The 18,676-nt window shown below is 42.0% G+C and overlaps 1 protein-coding gene across 1 annotated transcript; it reads right to left on the bottom strand.

Annotated features, from left to right (window-relative positions):
- Window positions 1-888: 888 nt before the first annotated feature.
- On the bottom strand, window positions 889-18,141 carry CD180 (CD180 molecule). Its single transcript, XM_014853876.3, has 3 exons — window positions 17,882-18,141; window positions 8,860-9,026; window positions 889-4,868 (listed from the first exon to the last, which is right to left on the bottom strand). Exons 1-3 carry the CDS (start codon window positions 17,969-17,971, stop codon window positions 3,140-3,142), a joined length of 1,986 nt encoding a protein of 661 aa, XP_014709362.1. The 5' UTR covers window positions 17,972-18,141; the 3' UTR covers window positions 889-3,139.
- Between the last annotated feature and the right edge of the window lie 535 nt (window positions 18,142-18,676).

Raw genomic sequence — 18,676 nt, 5'->3', positions numbered from 1 at the left:
TGCCTCTCTATTGCTCAGGAAAGCTCCCTTCTCAGGCACCTGTTTTCCCAAATGCAGGTATTCAAGATAATTAAGGCAGTTAATTGTGTGCTCTGGGCTCTGCTTTTTTCCTCTCACCAGGCCCAGGTCACCCAGGGTGTAGAGGGATTTGGTACCCATTATCTCGGCACCTCACTTGGCTTTGAAGGAAGGATGCCTTTGAGCCCAGGAGTTGGGGATGTCAACCTAAATCAAGACATAAACTGAAGCAAGCTTGAATTAGCAGAATGTGAGTTTATTCGGGAATAGCAGAGGATTGTAATTTGAGAAACACAAACTGTAACAAGCTACAGGCAAGTCCATTGGAGGTTTGGGGTTGGTTGTATTTATGGGCGAGAAGTGCAAAGAGTGGGGAAGTCAGAGTCCAAGCAGTAAGTTCATTGGCTTGAGGACGGGGAGAGATCCTTGGCGGATGTTCATTGGTCAGGAGACAAGTGCCTGTTTTCTATAGATCAGGCGTTTATGAGGAATCAGTCTCTCAGTTCTTAAGTTTCATTTTCCTGAGGGCACATGCACGATATTCTCCACCCTATATCCTCCAGGTCCATTTTAGACTGAAGTCCTTTCACAGGAGTGTGCTGAGGATGAGGGAACAAGGCGTAAGATCTTGAACGCTTCTCTCTGCTTCTGAGGTACCCATCCTATGTGCTAAATTTAAGGGGGCACCAAAAACTCAGTAACGAAGATGGAAAAATATTTTAATGCAACATTTAAAAAAGTCAAATCTAATGCAAAATATCCACGATGAACATAACAACATTTTAAACAAAGGCAGGACTGGTATCACTGAATTTTCCTTTTGCCTCAGACTCTAATAGGGTTCAGCATGGCACTGTTGTGGATCCTGTCTTTGTTTAAAATTTTGATATTTTATTTATGATGACTTTTTGCACTAATTTTAAGTATTTGAAATATTGCATTAAAAGTTTTTGTCTTGGAGCCAGGCCTGTGGCGTAGTGGTTAAGTTTGTGTGCTCCGGCGTCAGCGGCCCTAGGTTTGTGGGTTTGGATCCCAGGTGTGGACCTACATACTGCTCATCAAGCCATGCTGTGGCGGTGTCCCACGTACAAAATAGAGGAAAATTGTCATGGACGTTAGCTCAGCGACAATATTCCTCAAGCCAAAAAGAAAAAAGAGGAAGATGGGCAATAGATGTTCACTCAGGGCAATCTTTCACACCAAAAAAAAAAAAAATTGTCTTGATCACCAAGTTTTCCGTTCCCCCTTAAATTTTGCACCCAAAGTGAGGCCTCACTCACTTTACCCTAGTCCCAGCCTGCATCCTTAACCAAGAACATCTGGGAATACTTGGCCTCCTGACCAGTACTACTCAAAACCCCAAGACTAGCAGGGCATTTGCAGTGAAGATTTATGGCCTCCCCTCACTGTTTGTTCTGAGGAAGCAATGAAAATCAACAGGAATAAGTTAATATATTGAGGTATATGAGGAACCCATTTGGTTGAAAACTAGTTAGGCCTGACCTTGTTTTTCAGAATGGCCTGATGTGGCCTGTCCAGCACTCATGGTACATCGGCTTTAAACAGTTATAATGTCCCAAAGCAAAGAATGATGCCTCTAAAGATAGGGATGTATGCCTCTCCCCATATCAGCATTTCTTTAAAGATAAGCATTTCTTCCCAGAAACTGAGTCAAACTGACCCACTATGTATATCTTGTGACCGCTGACTTGCTGGGCTAGAAAAACATCTTGTGACCGTAGTAAAAAAAGATATTTCTGTCATAGTTGATATATGTTCCTTGTTCCAAAACGGTATGTAACCACTCTGTACACCCTGCCTCTTCAGAGTGCTTCCTTCCTTGGCAAAGGTCGTTCTTCCAGCCTATATAGTCCTCAGACTGGCTCATATAATAAACTCACCCCAGTTTTGATTTATAGATTGATTATTATTTGCATTGACATTTCCCTTGTCTTTCCTGCTTTTCCTGGGAGTGCTGAGGTAAAGGGGAGTTGGTCCCCAAGCTTCCACTCTGGTGTTATGTCCCGCTATTATACCCTTGTGATATTGTGGTTTATAATAAGAAATACCTTTTTGGTCTTCATCTCATTCCTGGGACAGAGCTCCTAAATCCCTTGGAATTTCCTGTGATAAGAGTGATAAAGTTGGGTTTTTTTTATGTTACCGAGGTGACTTTTGGAAAGCACCTAAGGATGGGCGCTGGTTGCCAGTGGAGCCAACTATGTGATCAGAGGGTTGGAACTTTCAGTCCCATCTCCCCACCACCACCCCCAACTCGGGGGAGGGGAGAGGAGCTGAGGTTGAATCAATCATCAATGACCAATGACTTAATCAGTCATTCCTATGTAAAGAAGCCTCCATAAAAACCCAAAAGGAGGGAGTTTGAGAGCTTCCAGGTTGGGAAACAAGTGGAGATTCAGGGAGAGTGGCATGCTGGGAGAGGACGTGGAAGCCTCATACTCTTTCCCTATACCTTGCCCTGTGCATCTCTTCCATCTGACTGTTCTTAATTATATCCATTTATAATAAACTGGTAATTCTAGTGAGTAAACTGGTTTCCTGAGTCCTGTGAGCTGCTCTAGCAAATTAACCGAACCCAAGGAGGGGGTCGTTGGAACCTCCAATCTTTAGCCAGTAGGCCAGAAGTACAGGTGACAGCCTGGACTTGCGATTGGCCTCTGAAGGGGTGGGAGGAGCAGTCTTGTGGGACTGAGGCTTAACCTGTGGGATCTGATGCTATCTCCAGGTAGATAGTGCCAGAACTGAGTCGAATTCTAGGACATCCAGCTGGTGTCTTGATCACCAAGGGATGTCCATGCATGGAAGGGAGATGGCCTCCTCGTGGGTTGCTCTCCTGGCCCTTCCCTGCCGTGGATCCTCTCTTAACTTCCCCTCACCTTCCATGTGAGGAAATGGCTGGGGCTCTCACAACAGTGTCCATCCCTTTGGCCCTCGTCAGTTTCCTGCCAGGGAAGTTCATTAGTCCTGGCACTCAGAAAAGCACGGTGAATCTCTGCCAGCTCCTGGAACCCATCTGAAAAGTCTGGTAACTAAGAGATGGCACTTTCTCAGGGCAATTTTGCGGAACATATTTATTTGCCATCTCTAGAAACCTTGAGCACTAAATGTGCTGGTATTTCTTCCTAAGAAGGTATTTAACTGAAAAAATGAGCAGAATGGTGAACAAGAATAAAAATACTATGAGAAAGAAAATGCCCACAGCTGTCATTCCACAGGACAGTTTGACATCAGACAGCTTAACTCCCCTTAAAGATGGGGGGCTTGCACAAGTGGTCTCCTCCGAGCCCTCAAGTTTGTGCAGGTTTTCTTTGTACCACATTATGAAACGAACGTTTGAGCAAGTGCACTCTAGGGGATTGTGGCTTAAATTAATGGTGCTCTGCTGGGACAAGATGGGGAGGAGACGGGGGGGGATGACTTGAATGCTGTTGGCAGCTAGATTGAGGTAGATCCCTTTAAGATGGCTAAGAGCATCAATGCTATTGCCTGGCAGGCTGTTCTGACTTAAATCTACGTGACTCAGTTTTCCAAGGCTGTGGAATGCTTGCTGGTCTATGGAGAGGAGATCACAGAAGGATAAAATCAGAACCTCCAAACTGCCCACTGTCTGAAGTAGGTTGGCCTTTGGGATGCTCCCATCCGGAAAGCGATTCCCTTGTAAGTTCAGATGCCGGAGATTCGGCAGGCCTGCTAGAAGGTGCTGATTGCTGGTATCAAGGAGGCAGTGAGAGAGATTCAGAACCTGCAAGAGACGGAGGTTTTGGAAAGGACTTTGTGGGGCATTAACGCGCAAGTGGGTGAATGCCAAATCGAGGCGTTCCAGCTGAGGACACTCTTCGAACGCCTGATTCTGGAGACCAAGGGGTGAGTTGTGGCTCAGGTTTAGGTACTGCAGGTGGAGTAGGTTTTTGAGTTGCAGATTGCAGCAGTCAGAAGCCTCTATGTCACTGTGGCTTAAATCAAGTTTCTGAAGATTTTCTAGTTTCTCCAAACAGCCGGCACCGAGGTCAAGTTTCCTCATGTTGCCTCTGATGTAGAGGTCTGTAAGGGATGGGAAACTGGCAGCATTGATTTGACACAATTGGTCAAAAATATTTACGTTGAGAACTAATTTCTTGAGCGAGTTCATACCCTCAATCCCAGAGGGTAACTCTTGCAGGTGAGTTGCCGTCAGATCCAATTCCCGGAGTTGAGTGAAACACCGAAACGTGGTGGATGAGAGGCCAGAGAAATGGTGCTTCTGCAGGTTGATGCTCTCAACAGACACTTCACAAAGTCCCTCGAGCATGGCCGAAGTAAGTTCTTGGTCATCAATGTCCTCAAATGTCCCCAGCCAGAGAGACTGGGTAGTAGAATTCCGCAAACCATTTAATATAACTGACAGGTTAAAAGCCCCTCCAAAGTTTAAACTTTGGAAGATTTTTGAATGGAAAGCCCCAGGTTCAATGCCTTTAATGTCATTGCCATTGAAGTTAAGGCTTAGGTTGGTGGCCTGCCTCAGAACCTTTATGTCTTCTCTAGAGAGGTAGTGTATAGCATTGTTCTGAAAATCCAGGACTTTCAGATTCTGTGTTGGGAAGTTTTCTGGGAACTTAATGGAGGAAATATGGTTGCTTCCAAGGTGCAAACTTTCCAAGTTTTCCAGATTGTGCACTGGGATAAAGTCAAGATTGGATATGCCTGTTTGGATTAAGAAAAGATGCTTCAGTGACTTGGGCCCGTTAAATGATGTTTCTGCCATGAATATCAGGGGGTTTCCAGTCAACACAATTGTGTTCAATTGATGATGGCTTTGAAAAGTGTCTTCATGTACCCAGTTAATCTGGCACCTTAAAAAGATGATGGTATTCAACAATAATTAATTAGAAAAAAGAGAAAAACTCTGTCACAGTGACCTATAGTAACAAAGCTATCTTTTGTGCATAGTAAAAACAATATACATTATTATTCAAAGTAAAACATGAGAAACGTTCTTCAGGACCCACAGATGGCCTGTGAATTAATGACTAGCCTCAGTTCTGAATACTGTGATTTAGAATTTTTTCCAGATATGTTACCCCTTTAGATTGAATTCTCAGAGATTTGTGTTTGGAATCTAGAGAGCAATTAGTGGTTTGATTGTAGGCAAAATCAAAATTTACTATTTTTAGTAATATAAAATATGTCATGTAATGCATAACATATAGCATATGATATGTAATATATGAATCTGTGTCATCCTGGGCAAGTCACAACTATTCTCAACCTCTGTTTTTTCATCTATAAAATATAGAAATAATGATTACTTTGTAGAATGGTTGTGAGTCAAATGATATATATATATATGAAAATACTCCATAGACGTATGGAGCACTAGAGGTTCAGAGAAACCCATCCTGCTATTGCACCTAAAAATATTGGATTACACACACACGCACACAGGCGCACACACACACAAAACTCCATAGGAGGTCAATAAGGCGTTCTCAAAAGGAAGCTTGACTCCATAGGAGCAAGCGAGCCCTGGAGTTAGCTTTGTCATGTCTGCCAATATCTGCTAATCCTTGGTGGCCTAGAGCCTGGGTTTTAATGAGCCACACATACCAGTGGTAGGAGACAAAGTTTGGGGTCCAAGGAGGATAAGAGATCCTATCAAAAACCTGCAAACTACCAAGACCTTCAAAAGAGAAACTTTGAGTGAATAAACTTAAAAAAGAAAGCCACAGAGGGAGACCTTACGGATATATGTTTACCTTGGCCTTGGCTCTGAGTGAAACAACAACAAGAAAAGTCTCCTCCGAGATTCCCTAACCATAAGCTTCCACACATGAGGATTCTGGCTGGAATTTATGCTACCTCTGTGGACAGCCCTAAAAAACCCAAGTGGAAAATTTAATTTAAAGTGGTTCCAGGATGGTAGTAACTTCAGGTAACTGGCAGAAGTAATTAGAAATCTTTTCTGGAGTGATGTACTTACTCAATTTTTTATAAGTAAAACTTTGAAATTTACATAAAAATAAAGAGAATAGTACAACGAGCCTTTATATATCTATCACACAGATGCCAAACTTCTCAAGATTTTGCCATTTATGCTTCTTTGCTTCATCCATTCTCACTTCTCTCTCCTAAATTATTAGAAATAAAATCCTAGACATCCCAAAGGTATTTCGGTATGCATCTCCAAAAAATATAGGCTTATTTTCTGTAGCCATAATGCCATTGTCACATATAACAATATTAATAATTAATTGGTATTATCTATTTCTAGGAAAACATTTTTTTTTAAGATTTTATTTTTCCTTTTTCTCCCCAAAGGCCCCCCAGTACATAGTTGTATATTTTTAGTTGTGGGTCCTTCTAGTTGTGGCATGTGGAATGCCGCCTCAGCATGGCTTGATGAGTAGTGCCATGTATGCGCCCAGGATCCAAACTGGTGAAACCCTGGGCCCCAAAACAGAGCACACAAACTTACCTCTCGGCCATGAGGCCAGCCCCTCTAGGAAAGCATTTTAAACAAAAACTTACACAAAGTTCCAAAAGATGAGTGAGTTCAAAATAAAAATGTACTACACACTAAACACATAAGGGAAACACAGCAAAAAAAAAAGTTCTACACAGTAAGATTTTAAAAGACAGCAGATGCCAGAAGTATCAGCTATATCTCATAATATATATATAATATATACAGAATATATGCTATATCTGATATATATTATCAGAATATATGACAAAAATGTTTATATCAAGCATATATTTGATGTGTTTAAAGGAATAGTTGTAACCAAAAGTATGATGAAGGAAAAATATTAAAATTGATCTGATATTTTTGTAAAATGAAAAATCAATGAAACCTATGGAAAAGTTAATAATTGAAATCAGAAAACCAATAGATAGTTTATACAGGAGATTAGACATAGCTGAAGAGAATATTAATAAACTAGAAGTAGATATGAGAAAATTGCCTAGAACATAGTCCAAAAAGCCAAAGAGATGAAAAACAAGAAAGAAATATTAAGGTATATGAAGGATAGATGAGAAGATGCAATGTAAGTCTAACCAGAGATCCACAAGGAGATAAAAAAGTGAATGGGAGCAAGCCAAGTTTCCAACAGATAATGGCTAAGATATTTTAGAATTGATGAAAGACACCACTCTTAGGTTCAAGAACCCCAATAACCTACACAACGCATCACTGCGATATTACAGGATACTGAAGACAATCAGAAGCCATGGAAAACTTTCAGAGAGAAAAAGATTCCCTGCATGTGAGCAATGATTAGACAGATAGGTGACTGTCCACCAGCAACAACGGGAGACCGGAATGATAGCCTGGAAGGGCTGAGAAAAAAATAACTGTCAACCTAGAATCATACGTCAGAAAATACTATCTTGCAAGGATCAGAGTGAAATAAAGACATTTTCAGAAAAAACAAAAGCTGAAGGAGTTTACTGCTAACAGATTTTCCCTAAAGGAATTTCTAAGGATGTACTTCACGAAAAAGAAAAATTATTCCAGAGAAGAAGGTCTGAAGAGCAAGATGGAAGAATGAGCAAAGAATATAGAAAACATGTTGGTAAGGCTAAAGAAAAAACTATGTAAAGTAATAAAAGCAATGTCTAATTTGTGGCCAGATACAAGGCAGAGGGGGAGCAGAGGAGGAGGAGTTTAGATAGTATGAGGTCATATTTTTACCACTTATTGAAAATAATACAAGAAGAAATGGAGTCTTCCAGCTAGAATATCTATCCTGGCCCATACACTCCTCAAAAGTGTGGTCAAACTTATTTCACCTGAAAATGAGAACTAGTAAAGGAGAGGGAAAGTCAGTTTCCTTGGGGCATAATAGGTAAGGAGCAGAATGATCGTTGTCTCTATCTGAAAGGGCAAGGCTTTCTCTCAAATAAGTGTTTCTAAGCCTGTGCGCATGGTGTCTCGGCTGGGAAAGTGGCCTGGGGTCACTGGGGGACTTTGGACTGGGAGTCAGGAGAGCAGAGTCCCAGTTGCTTTACTGTGTGACCTTAAGCAAGCTCACAAGATCTCTCTGAGCCTCCGTTTCCTCATCTAACACGAGTTGGATGGCAGTACTCACCATACCTACCTCACAATCATGGTCCTAAAAATGAACTAGTACAATGGATGTCACTGCTCTCCCAATCTCCAGAAGTGTAAGTTGAAGGACCAACGCAGAGGCAATGGAGCTGCTGCAAGGGGTGCAGACCTCATCCACATGTGGAGCCCTTTCCTCTCTTACACACACACACACACACACACACACACGCACACACACACACACACACACATAGTCATGCGCACGCGCACTGCATTTCCTTTTCGCTTCTTCCCTTATTTTCTTGTGATAACTTCTGCCCACTAGTTCACACTCTGGCTCAGCATTTGGAATCCTGATTTTGCCTCTAAAAGCAAGTAATGGCACTCTTTTCTCAGTTTATATGGAAAAAATTTAGTAGATTGTGTGTGTTTCTCAATTTTTAAATTTAAATTTTTCTTATAATGTCACACCCAGTAATAGTCAACTATGCTAAAATGTAGTATAATATAGCGTCTGATTTAGTACAAGATTTATTTTCAGTTTTGTTATCAATATTCCTTAGAACTTAGTGTGCTGATGCAATCTAGTTTGAGAACAATGCACTTTCCTATCCATTCGGTGGTGTAGAAGGTTTCTACACAGGTGGATACATTTCATGGGAAAGGGTAAATGTGCAGAATAAGCAGATTGTCCCTGTGCCCCAAAAGAAGGCCCTGGAAACAATTTGAATGCAAATTGTGTTATTACTTGAGTAAAGCATCAAGTGCACACAAAGAACTCAGATACGTACCTGGTTAAATCCAAAAAGATAAGGTTTATTAGTCTGCTGAAGGTGGTGTTTTGAATTGTAGGCAAGAAATTAAAGCCAAATTCCAAAGATTCTGTTGTGTTTGGTAGAGTATCAGGAATTTCTCTGAGACCTAAGTTTTCACAGTTATATGTTTTGTTGGCTTCTTTCTGATGAGAGAAACAATGTAAATTAATATCAGACTTAGTAATTTGGCTGACTATCTAGCAAAATTACATAGTTTATCCTTTGAGCAGCAATCCCGCTTCTAATAGTCTTTACCAAATATAATACTTGCAAAAACACAGAGTGACTTATGCATAACATTATTCATTAAGTATTTTTTTGTAATAGCAAAAGATTGGCGACAACCAGATTATCCATCAATACAGGACTAGTTGAACAAAATGTGGTACATTCACAAAATGGAACCCTCTGCAGCTGAAAAGGAATGAGTAAGATCTCCATACACTGACATGGGGGGATATCCAGGTATTCTGTAAGGTGGAAAAACCAAGGTGCAGAATGTCTACCAGTGTATATAGTATACAGTATATGGTATGTAGTATATAGTATGTATTTTGCTACCTTTTGTGTAAGAAATGCACGTGCATATTTTCTTATATTTGCAAAAAGAAACCATGGGAAAACCCCCCAAACTGGTTGTCTTTAAGGGGAGAGAAGGAACCAGATAGAGGAGCAGAGATGGAAACAAGACTTCTCTGAATGTACTTTGTTTAATAGTTTCGATTTTGGATGCATGAAAATAGTTTATTTCAGTTTGAAAACAAACAAATCAAGTCTAGATCAGCATGAACAACATAAGCCAATCATACATTGCATACTTTCTGATGTGATATGATATGAAGTACACAGTACCACCGATGAGGTTTTCTTGCCAAAAAAAATAAAATTAAACTTGAATCCCATCAAGACTTTAGTCTACATTGGATACCGGGGATTTCAGATAAGCAGCACCACAGGTAGCAATCAGCCAGATGAGGAAGGTGGGACGTGCTGTGGAACAACGGACTGTTTAATCAACATGTGAAGGATGCTGGTGGGCGTGGTGATAGAGGAGAGGAGGACCCGAGAGGAGACTGCTTTTGTAAAAAGACATAAGGAGATACAAAAGCTACTTAAGAGGCATAGCCAACAAATGATGGAGCAACCCTTGTTTGGATTCTGATTCAAATACAGCTTTTGGGAAAAGACATTTTATAGACTGGCAGGAAACTTTGAATGAGGACAGGATATTAGATGATATTAAGGAATTGTGAATTTTGTTAATGATAATGGCCTTGCAGTTATGTACAAGAAATGTTCTTGTTCTTTCGAGATGCCTATTGAAGTATTTAGGGGTCAAATTACATGTTTGGGATTTACTTTAAAATGCTTTAGCAAAAAAGGAGGGGAGGAGTGGATAGATTAAATTAGGAGGCAAATATTGAGGGTTGTTGAATATTGAGTGATCCATTCATGGAGGTTCCTTATAATGAACTACTTTTGTATAAGTTAGAAGTTTTCTTAATATGACGTTTAAAAATACTAGCAGTGTGGCACAGACCTTAGCCCATGAGGCCTTGCAATCTTGAAGCATGAGTCGATTTTGGATCTCTGGAACTGTAGTCTGCTGATGCCAGACACCAGCATTTGGGCACAACCCTGCACACAAGTTCAGAGGACTTCCTCACCCTGTGCCCAAGGAGAGTCAAGTATTCCGAAGGCTGCCAATTACTGCTTGTTAGATGCCCTAACTTAAGTTATACATCTTGAACTAACTAGGCAAAAATGGGTAGGCATTGGTTAGAAGCCTGTAGAATTATGGGGTCATAACTTGTCTGGATGATGCCTTAGGATGAAGGGTGGTGGGGCAGGTATGAAGGTCTGGTGGGGTATATTCTGCATGAGGAGGCTCCTAGGAAAGAAAGAAATGATCTCCAAGGAACGTGCACTTGGAGACACAAAGAAGAGAGGCATCCCAGAACCACAGGGCCATCTCTCAGATCACCTCAGGATCCACATGATTTTGTCCTGCCTTCCCTGACCACACAGTGGTCTCACTAGGGGCTCCATTGAGACGCCCAGGTCTGGGAAAGACCTATCCCATCAAATTCTAGATCTGCAGCTTTCCTCAATACTGAGTTGCAAACAGGCCTGCTTAGCTGGAAACAGAAGGCTACACACATCCACCTTTGTTCTGAAGCATGATGTTTTGGAGATGTCACCATTTTAATTGCTTTTGGCTTTATTCCAACTTCCAGCTAGTGGTGCACTTTTTTGTAGTTACACTGAGCATGCTCATCTACAGGAAATCTTGTTTTTGTCTATATTGTGACAATACTAAGAATATCACTGATGAAAATGCCATATTTATATTGTCCTGTAATTCTCTCTTCATTTTACAAACTCGAAGTCCTCCAGGAACTGCCATAAATCCACCTGCTGCCCTTGAAACGTACACTTTGCACTTAGATTTAGCTGACTAGTGGGCAAACCTTATGTTGCTAGAGCCCTCTTTGGTGCCCATGAACATGGACAACCCAGAGAATGTGTGTGTGGCTACTGCTCCAGATTAGCTTTGAGGAGACCTTCCTCTTTTCTGATCTCCACTGGCATAACTAATGTCACCTATGCTTGGAGAAAGGGGCCTTTCCTCAATTCGTGTTGCTCTATTCTGGCCCTGCAGCAAAAGGCTTGATGGTGACAACTCCTTCCTTCTCCTGAGTATCTAAGTGACACCTACATTACTCCTCTCATGTGCTTTACTGGTACTTTACTGCACTGATGTAGTCCAGAAAGTTGAAAATCGATCAGGAGCTCTACTGAGCCAGCGGCCTGAGGGAGTTCCTAACAAATGGAAAGGCAGGTAAATGCAAGAGTTCAGTTTCAACCCCAGGAAAAACCAAGAACCAGTGGATAACGCTACCAAGCTGGATTAGAAGAGCCTGTGTTGCACCAGGATCCTGTGTCATAACGTTAATCTCTAGTTACGTAGAAACTGCAGTGAACTCTCTACCCTCGATTTGTGGGAGAAAGAGACATATAACAAGAATTGCAGTCTTATAAGAGAATTTGAAAACCAAGCACACTCCAGAGAATGTGCTGGGTTCCATTCACGTGGCTTTTCCCCTTCAGCTTTCACAGTCACACTCCTGTACAATCAAAATTACCATTATGAACGGTGACACCAAAGTACCACATGCTCTGGAATCGTCTAAGCAGCATTAAGTTGTTTTTAGTCTATTGTATTTTTTAAGGCAGGAAGTATACACACACACACACATACTACCTCTCTCGTTCTTTTTTTATTGAGAGTAAATTGCAGACATCATGACCCTTCTCCTCTAAATCTCCTAAGAACAAAGATATTCTCTTACACAACCACATTGCTGTTACCAAATTCCGAATATTTAACATTGAGGCAATACTATTATCCAACATACAGTCTATATTCAAATTTTGCCAATTGTCCCAATATTGTCTTTTGTGGTAATTTTTGTTTTTCCAATCCAGGTTCACACATTCCATTTAGTTGTCATTTCTCTCTAGTCTCCTTTAATGTTAGGCAACTCCTCAGTCTTTGTCTCTTATGATATTGATTTTTTTAAGAATACAGGCTCATATTTTGCAGAATGTCCCTCATTTGGGGTTTGTTTATTTCCTCATGATTTGATTCAGATTATACATTTTTAGTAGAAATACTACATCAGTGAGGTTATGTCTTTCTCACTGTCAAGATTCATATGAAAACTTTTTGAGAATGAGTTCTGATAGCATAGCACGGGATTTCAGGGCAGCAGGATGATGATGCCACAGAGAAGGAGAGGATAGGATGCAGAAAGGAATACCATGTGGCCGTTGCCATTTTGCCCAGGGCTGGGCCTGCCGCCAGGAGCATGAGTTCAGTTGCCTTTTCAGGCAGACAGCCTCTGCTGCTTTTGCAGCCCCTGCAGTTTCTATGAACAACACGTGACCATTTTCTATCACTGCAGCCTTCCTGCTTTAGGCCTCAGTGTCGGGTCAATTTCCAAAGTCTCTTTTCTCACTCTTCTGCTGTGGCTGGTTCCATCGCAGACAGGACCCTTCCTGATGTGAGCTCATGCAGCCAGCAGGGCTATTCTGTACAAAGCCACATGGTATTCACAAGTGCCCCATGCCAACCCCTGTTCTAAGTCACGGGGCATTGACTCAGGACCCGCTGTGCTCTGGGACCTGCACCAACCACTTGTCTCTAGCTTCATGTCAGAGCTGCATCTCTTACAAAGAGCAGGTCTCCTAAGCGTTACATTTGGGTTTGCAATCCCTTTTTTCCTCTGGATATTCATTTGCATGTTTTCCATCAGGATCTTGTTTTGCTTCTTTCTGCCGTATCTCTAACTCCCTGCCATCCCACTGAATTTTTCCTCCTCCTAAGTTGAAATCATTTTCTAACTTAGAACCCTTTGAGTTTCACTCAAGTGCTGATTCCCACCTTTCTGATGTCTCATCTTCATGTGGCACCCGCAGCTGCCAGCTCCCCCATGCACAAGGAGTCTGAGATGCTGAACCCACTCTCCCTTGTTAATCGCTTCTCTCTCCAGAGATGGCAATTTGACTAAGCCAAATCCCAGAGTAACATTTGCTCTCTGAAAATAGAACAAAACATTCCCAAGAGGGCACAGTCCTAAAACTTTTTGTCAATCTGACTCCTCCAGTCAAATGGCATTCCAACTATGTGCAGTTCATTTTCTGTTTGTCTTGAGTCAGACTGCTTGGGTTCAAAGCTCAGCTTTCAACCCCCAAGCTGTGTTCTCTGAGAATCCTTTTTCCCCACGTGTAGATTGAGGATAATAACCTCTCTTTGAAGTCCAAGAGTGGGGATTAATGAGATAATATATGTCAAGCACTCAACAAGCGGAGTCAGCATTTAACTGGCCCATCACAACATGAGGTCATTATCTAGGGTTATTGGGAAGCCCCTGTATCCATGAACTTGGAATTCTCCTAAAAAAGAGCTCTACTCACTCCCCCTCCCCCATACCTAGGACTGAAGGACTCTCTCCTACCATGGTTTTGAGGGGACAGGATAGCCAAGGTAAGCTCATTTCGTGAGTGCATCTAAAATGTTACCAGAATCCAAATCACAGAACACTGAGTTCCAACTATGCTTTGCATATTTGTCAGCCTACAAAGACTTGCTCATGTGTCTAATTTTGTAACTTATGATACACACAAACACAGAGAAAGAGAGAGAGAACATGTAGCATTGAACAATGAAGATTCCAGTTGGAGTGTTTTGGGTGTTTGTTGTAATATTTTTATAGCTAGTCTAGGTTTGAAATTGTTTTCAAACAAAAAGTTTTATTAAAAAATTCATCTTGACGCCTACCTCACATCATATGCAAAAAGCAATTCCAGAAGGGCTATAGATCTAAATGTGAAACTAGAAATAGAAATACATACAAAGCAATAAAACTTCTAGAAGAAAACATAGGATAATATCTTCATGGCCTTGGGGTAGGTAAAAATTTCTTAGAACAGAAATGCACTGAAAATAAAGGAAGAATGATAAATCAAGCTATGTTAATATTTAGGACTTCTGTTCATCAAAAGATATAATTAGGAGAGTGAAAAGGCAAGCCACAGAGTGGGAGAAGATATTTGCAATCTGATAAAGGACTTGTATCCACAATATGTAAAGAACCCCTACAAATCAATAAAAAAGACAGACAACCCAAGAGACAATGGGCAAGAGACTTGAAAAGGTATTTCATATACACACACATAGACACACACACACAAGAGGATATGCAAATGAACATCAAAAGTATGAAAATGTACCCAATTTAATTATTCATCAGGAAAATAAAAATTAAATCCCAATGAACTACCACCACCCACCCATCAGAATGGCTAACGTTTTAAAAACAAACAATAGCAAATATTAGTGAGGCCGTGGAACAATCAGAGCTTGTAACATTGCGGATGAGTGCAAATGGATACCCACACTTTGGAAAACTTTGTCAATATCTACTAAAGTTAAACAAATGTACACTAGGTGACCAAATACATCCAATCCCTGGTATACACCTAATAAAGACCTGTACATTTGTTTACTAAAGACAAAGATAGGAATGTCTAGTGCAACAGCATTCATAATAGCTGAAAAATTGGAAACAATGCCAATGTCCATTAACAGTAGAATGGATAAATAACTGGTGGTTCCCAATACAGCAGAATACCATCCAGTGCTGAAAATTAACAAATGATCGCTAAACAGAAGTCATTGATAAATCTCATATATTTAATGGCGAGCAAAAGAAGCCAAACACAAAAAAGTGCACACTGTATGTTCTCATGTATATAAAATTCAGAAAGAGGCCAAATCGATCTATGGCAATAAAAGTTAGAGTACTGGATGTCCTTGGGGGCTAGTGTCTGGCAGAAGCACAAAGGGGCCACTGAGGTGCTGAGAATGTTGTTTCTCCATCTGTGTACTGGTCATATGAATGTGTTCAGTTGGTGAAAGTTCATTGAACTATCCACTTAGGACTGAGGAACTTTTCTGTATGTATGTTTTACTTCAATAAAAAATTTGCTGAACTCAGAACAAGCAAAACAAAACCAAAACTTTGTTTTCAGGATGGGGCCTGATAAGCTATATATAGAGTATGTGATGAATTATGCTTCAACTGGAGAACAAAAGAGGAAAGGAAAGCAGGCGGGGGGCAAACCGGGATGATTTGCACTTGAAAAATGGCCAAGCTATTAAATCAAAACCTTCCTCTCCCATCACTGCCACTTTTATCCTCCTTACCTTCCAAAACAAGTTGTATCTCCCAGTTCCCTCCCCTGTATTCACATAGAAGTGAGAGCTCAGTAAATAGCCTTAGAATTCTGCTGTTGTGAACTCAAACATGATAGAAGAGGTAAAGGAAAATATGGAGCCAATGTTAATTGAATAAGTCCCAACGCATTTAAAATCAGAGTCTTTTCAGAGGGAGGGCTGCAAGGAGGTTGTTGTATTGGAAAATTCCAGTCTCATCTGACTTATCCAAAAAGGAAAGCCCTTGCTGCAGTGTAGGGCCAGGCCTGGAGATCCTGGGACCATCAGCAGGACTCCTGCCACGTGAATAGCACGGAAGTCCCCAGAACAAGCAAATAAAGGACTAGGCTGTTCTCCCTGTCTCTTTCTTCTTCCTTCTGCCAAAGCAGAAGCCATTTGCAAAAAGCAATTGGCAATTCTGGGGCCTGGTGTCCTTAATAGGAAGCTAGACTGGTCCAATATTTCCACAGGTTTTCCAAAATCTCCCAGCAGTGAGGGCCTTTGTGGGCTTCAAAAGGGCTACATGGGCTTTGCAGTGAGGTGAGGATTTAAGAGTTGAACTGGTAGCCCTAAGACTAGGGCATTTAAAATAACCTGCTTCCCAATGAGCAGGAATTTAATGGTGATATTATCTCATCGGAGGATGTTGCCAGAAGGTGGACGAAATACCTGCCTGATCAGTAGGAGGTGGTGTGCACACTCCAACCCTCTTTTCATGCCACCTACATGTCTGTGTGAAATTGACCTTCCAACCTGAATGATAAGAGGACAGCCTTTTGGAGCTGATAAAAATCTCTTACTTGTCCTCGTCTGTGATGGGCTGAATTGTGGTCCCCCAAAATTCATATGTTGAAGTCTTAACCTTAGTACCTCAGAATGTGACTCTATTTTGGGATAGGGTCTTTAAAGAGGTAATCAAGTTAAAATGAGATCATCAGGATGGGCCCTCATCCAATAGGACTGGTGTCTTTACAAGAAGAATAAATTTGGACACAGACACAATGGGGAGACGATGTGAAGACATAGGGACAAGAAGGCCATCAACAAACCAAAGAGAGGGGCCTCAGAAGAAGTCAACCCTGCTGACACCTTGATCTTGGACTTCTAGCTTCCGAGACTGTGAGCAAACAAGTTTCTGATGTTTAAGCCACTCAGTCTGTGGTACTTTGTTATGGCAGCCTGAGCAAACTAATATACCTTCCCAGACTTAATTTCCCCTGGGCATTGAGCCTCCTCTTGGTCTGAGTACATCCTAAGTCCATACCTAATACCAGACTAACAAGGTTCTGTTGCTTTCTGCTTCTAGACCTTGTTCCAGTCCTGGCTGTGATTCTTGCTCTTGTCTGGCAGGTCTTTGCATGCTCTCACTTATCATTCTTTTGACCATGGCTCCCAAGCACTGCTGTTCTGCATCATGCTCTTCCTGTCTCTTTTTCTTCTTTCAGTTGCAGCCTAGGAAAGCAGCCCACCCAGCTACCAAGACTGATGGGCCTTTCTGTCCACAGCCCTTGCCTAACAGGCCACATGGTGCTGGACACTTGGTGGGGTCGGAGACAGAGGGCAGAAGGTTGAAGCATTTTAGAAGATGGCAAGAGAATGAGGCCCTTCTCCTTTCTCTCTCTCACCACCCTCTCCAAGAACTTCCCACAGGTTGATAATATTGTTATGGTCTAAAACAGAAGGTGCAATTTGGCTCTATTCTCAGATGTTACTCCTGTGGGTTAGCAAAACAGATGGAGAGCTGTCCAACTCGAGGAGAAAGCCAGACTCATTCAGAGTGATCTTCATATGTTCTAAAACCTGACACCGGTCGTCTTTACAATCCCCACTCTGCGAGCCAGGACAGCAAAGGACTATTCGGGGTAGTGGCCATGTGCTGGGATGTTGGACAGACAGCACCTCCATCTGGAAGCACTTTTGGAAGTCTGCTCTTGGTGCTGGGAGCCTCTTGATATCTTATGTCCCAATTAGGATTATTTTGGGGGAATTGTTTGCACAGGAGAAAAACTCTCACTTCTTCCTACTAAGGATCTGTGAGATCATCCCCTGGCTAAGCTCTTTGACTCCTTATTCACAATAAAGAAAAACTTGTACACACCTTATTGCCCTTTTAAAGATGGTGGATATTGAGACGCCAAGGCTCAGGTGGGACCACATGCTGAATCTCAAAATTTCCAGGCAGTTTAATCTGGGTAAAGACAAACAGTTTGGACTCACCTCAGTGCACGTCTGATCCAAAGAGGCGATGACTTCACAGCTGGCAGAAAACAGGATTGCCAACAGGAAGCAACTGACACGGGGAGCCATCACCGGACTGAGGAAACCCCAGCTTGGAGGGCTTATCCAATGCCTGGAGCTGAGAAAGGGAGCCAAGCTATGATGGCCTCAGCAAGTTGACAGCCAGAGAGGTGCTCAGAAGCGTGACCTCAGAACAAGAAATGCTGTTGTCTGTTCAGCATTTGGTGGCTCATTGCTGCAAAAAAAGGGAAGTCTCTTTTGCATACCACCCCTCCTTGCCAAAAATAGCTGAAGGTTCAGCCCCAGGATGGCTCAATGCATTTCCTGGCAAAAATGAAAGCAGTTATGCAGCCCTCTTGGGCTGGTCATACAGACTTTCAGTATGATGGTTTCTGGTGACTTTAGGCTAGCATCAAGATTTTGGCCAACTCCCACAGCTTCCGGGGATCTTTCCATGAGAAAGGCTGCAAAAGCAGGAAACGGTTCTCAGAAAGAAGGCCACATTGTTAGTTGTCCTAAATGAGTGACTGGAAGAGGTGCTGAGGCATGATGGAATGGCAGAGCACTCTGTGGGGGCGAATGGAAGGACTGAGTTCTGCCGTGGCACCTGCTAGAGCCGGAACCAAGCAGGAGGGAACAGTGTTGTCCCTAGAAAGGGACTGTAGTTGCTGCCTTGGCCACTTCATTAGCACCCACCTCTGGTCTTGGTACAGGTAGAGGCTAAGTCCATCCCTCAACCAGGTGACTCAGGCCTCCTAAAACAGCTGGGGTGGA

The sequence above is a fragment of the Equus asinus genome, chromosome 10 (assembly GCF_041296235.1).
Source record: "Equus asinus isolate D_3611 breed Donkey chromosome 10, EquAss-T2T_v2, whole genome shotgun sequence".
In the NCBI taxonomy this organism is placed as follows: Eukaryota; Metazoa; Chordata; class Mammalia; order Perissodactyla; family Equidae; genus Equus; species Equus asinus.
Note: the sequence above shows the minus strand (reverse complement) of the source record. Positions and strands in the feature narration are given on the sequence as shown.

Coding starts and splice junctions, on each gene's coding strand:
- CD180 (XM_014853876.3), bottom strand. CDS start 17,971: ATGGCTCCCCGTGTCAGTTGCTTCCTGTTGGCAATCCTGTTTTCTGCC. Junction 9,027..17,881: donor TGGATCAGACGTGCACTGAG/GTGAGTCCAAAC, acceptor TTCTCTCATCAG/AAAGAAGCCAACAAAACATA. Junction 4,869..8,859: donor ATCTTTTTGGATTTAACCAG/GTACGTATCTGA, acceptor CATCTTTTTAAG/GTGCCAGATTAACTGGGTAC.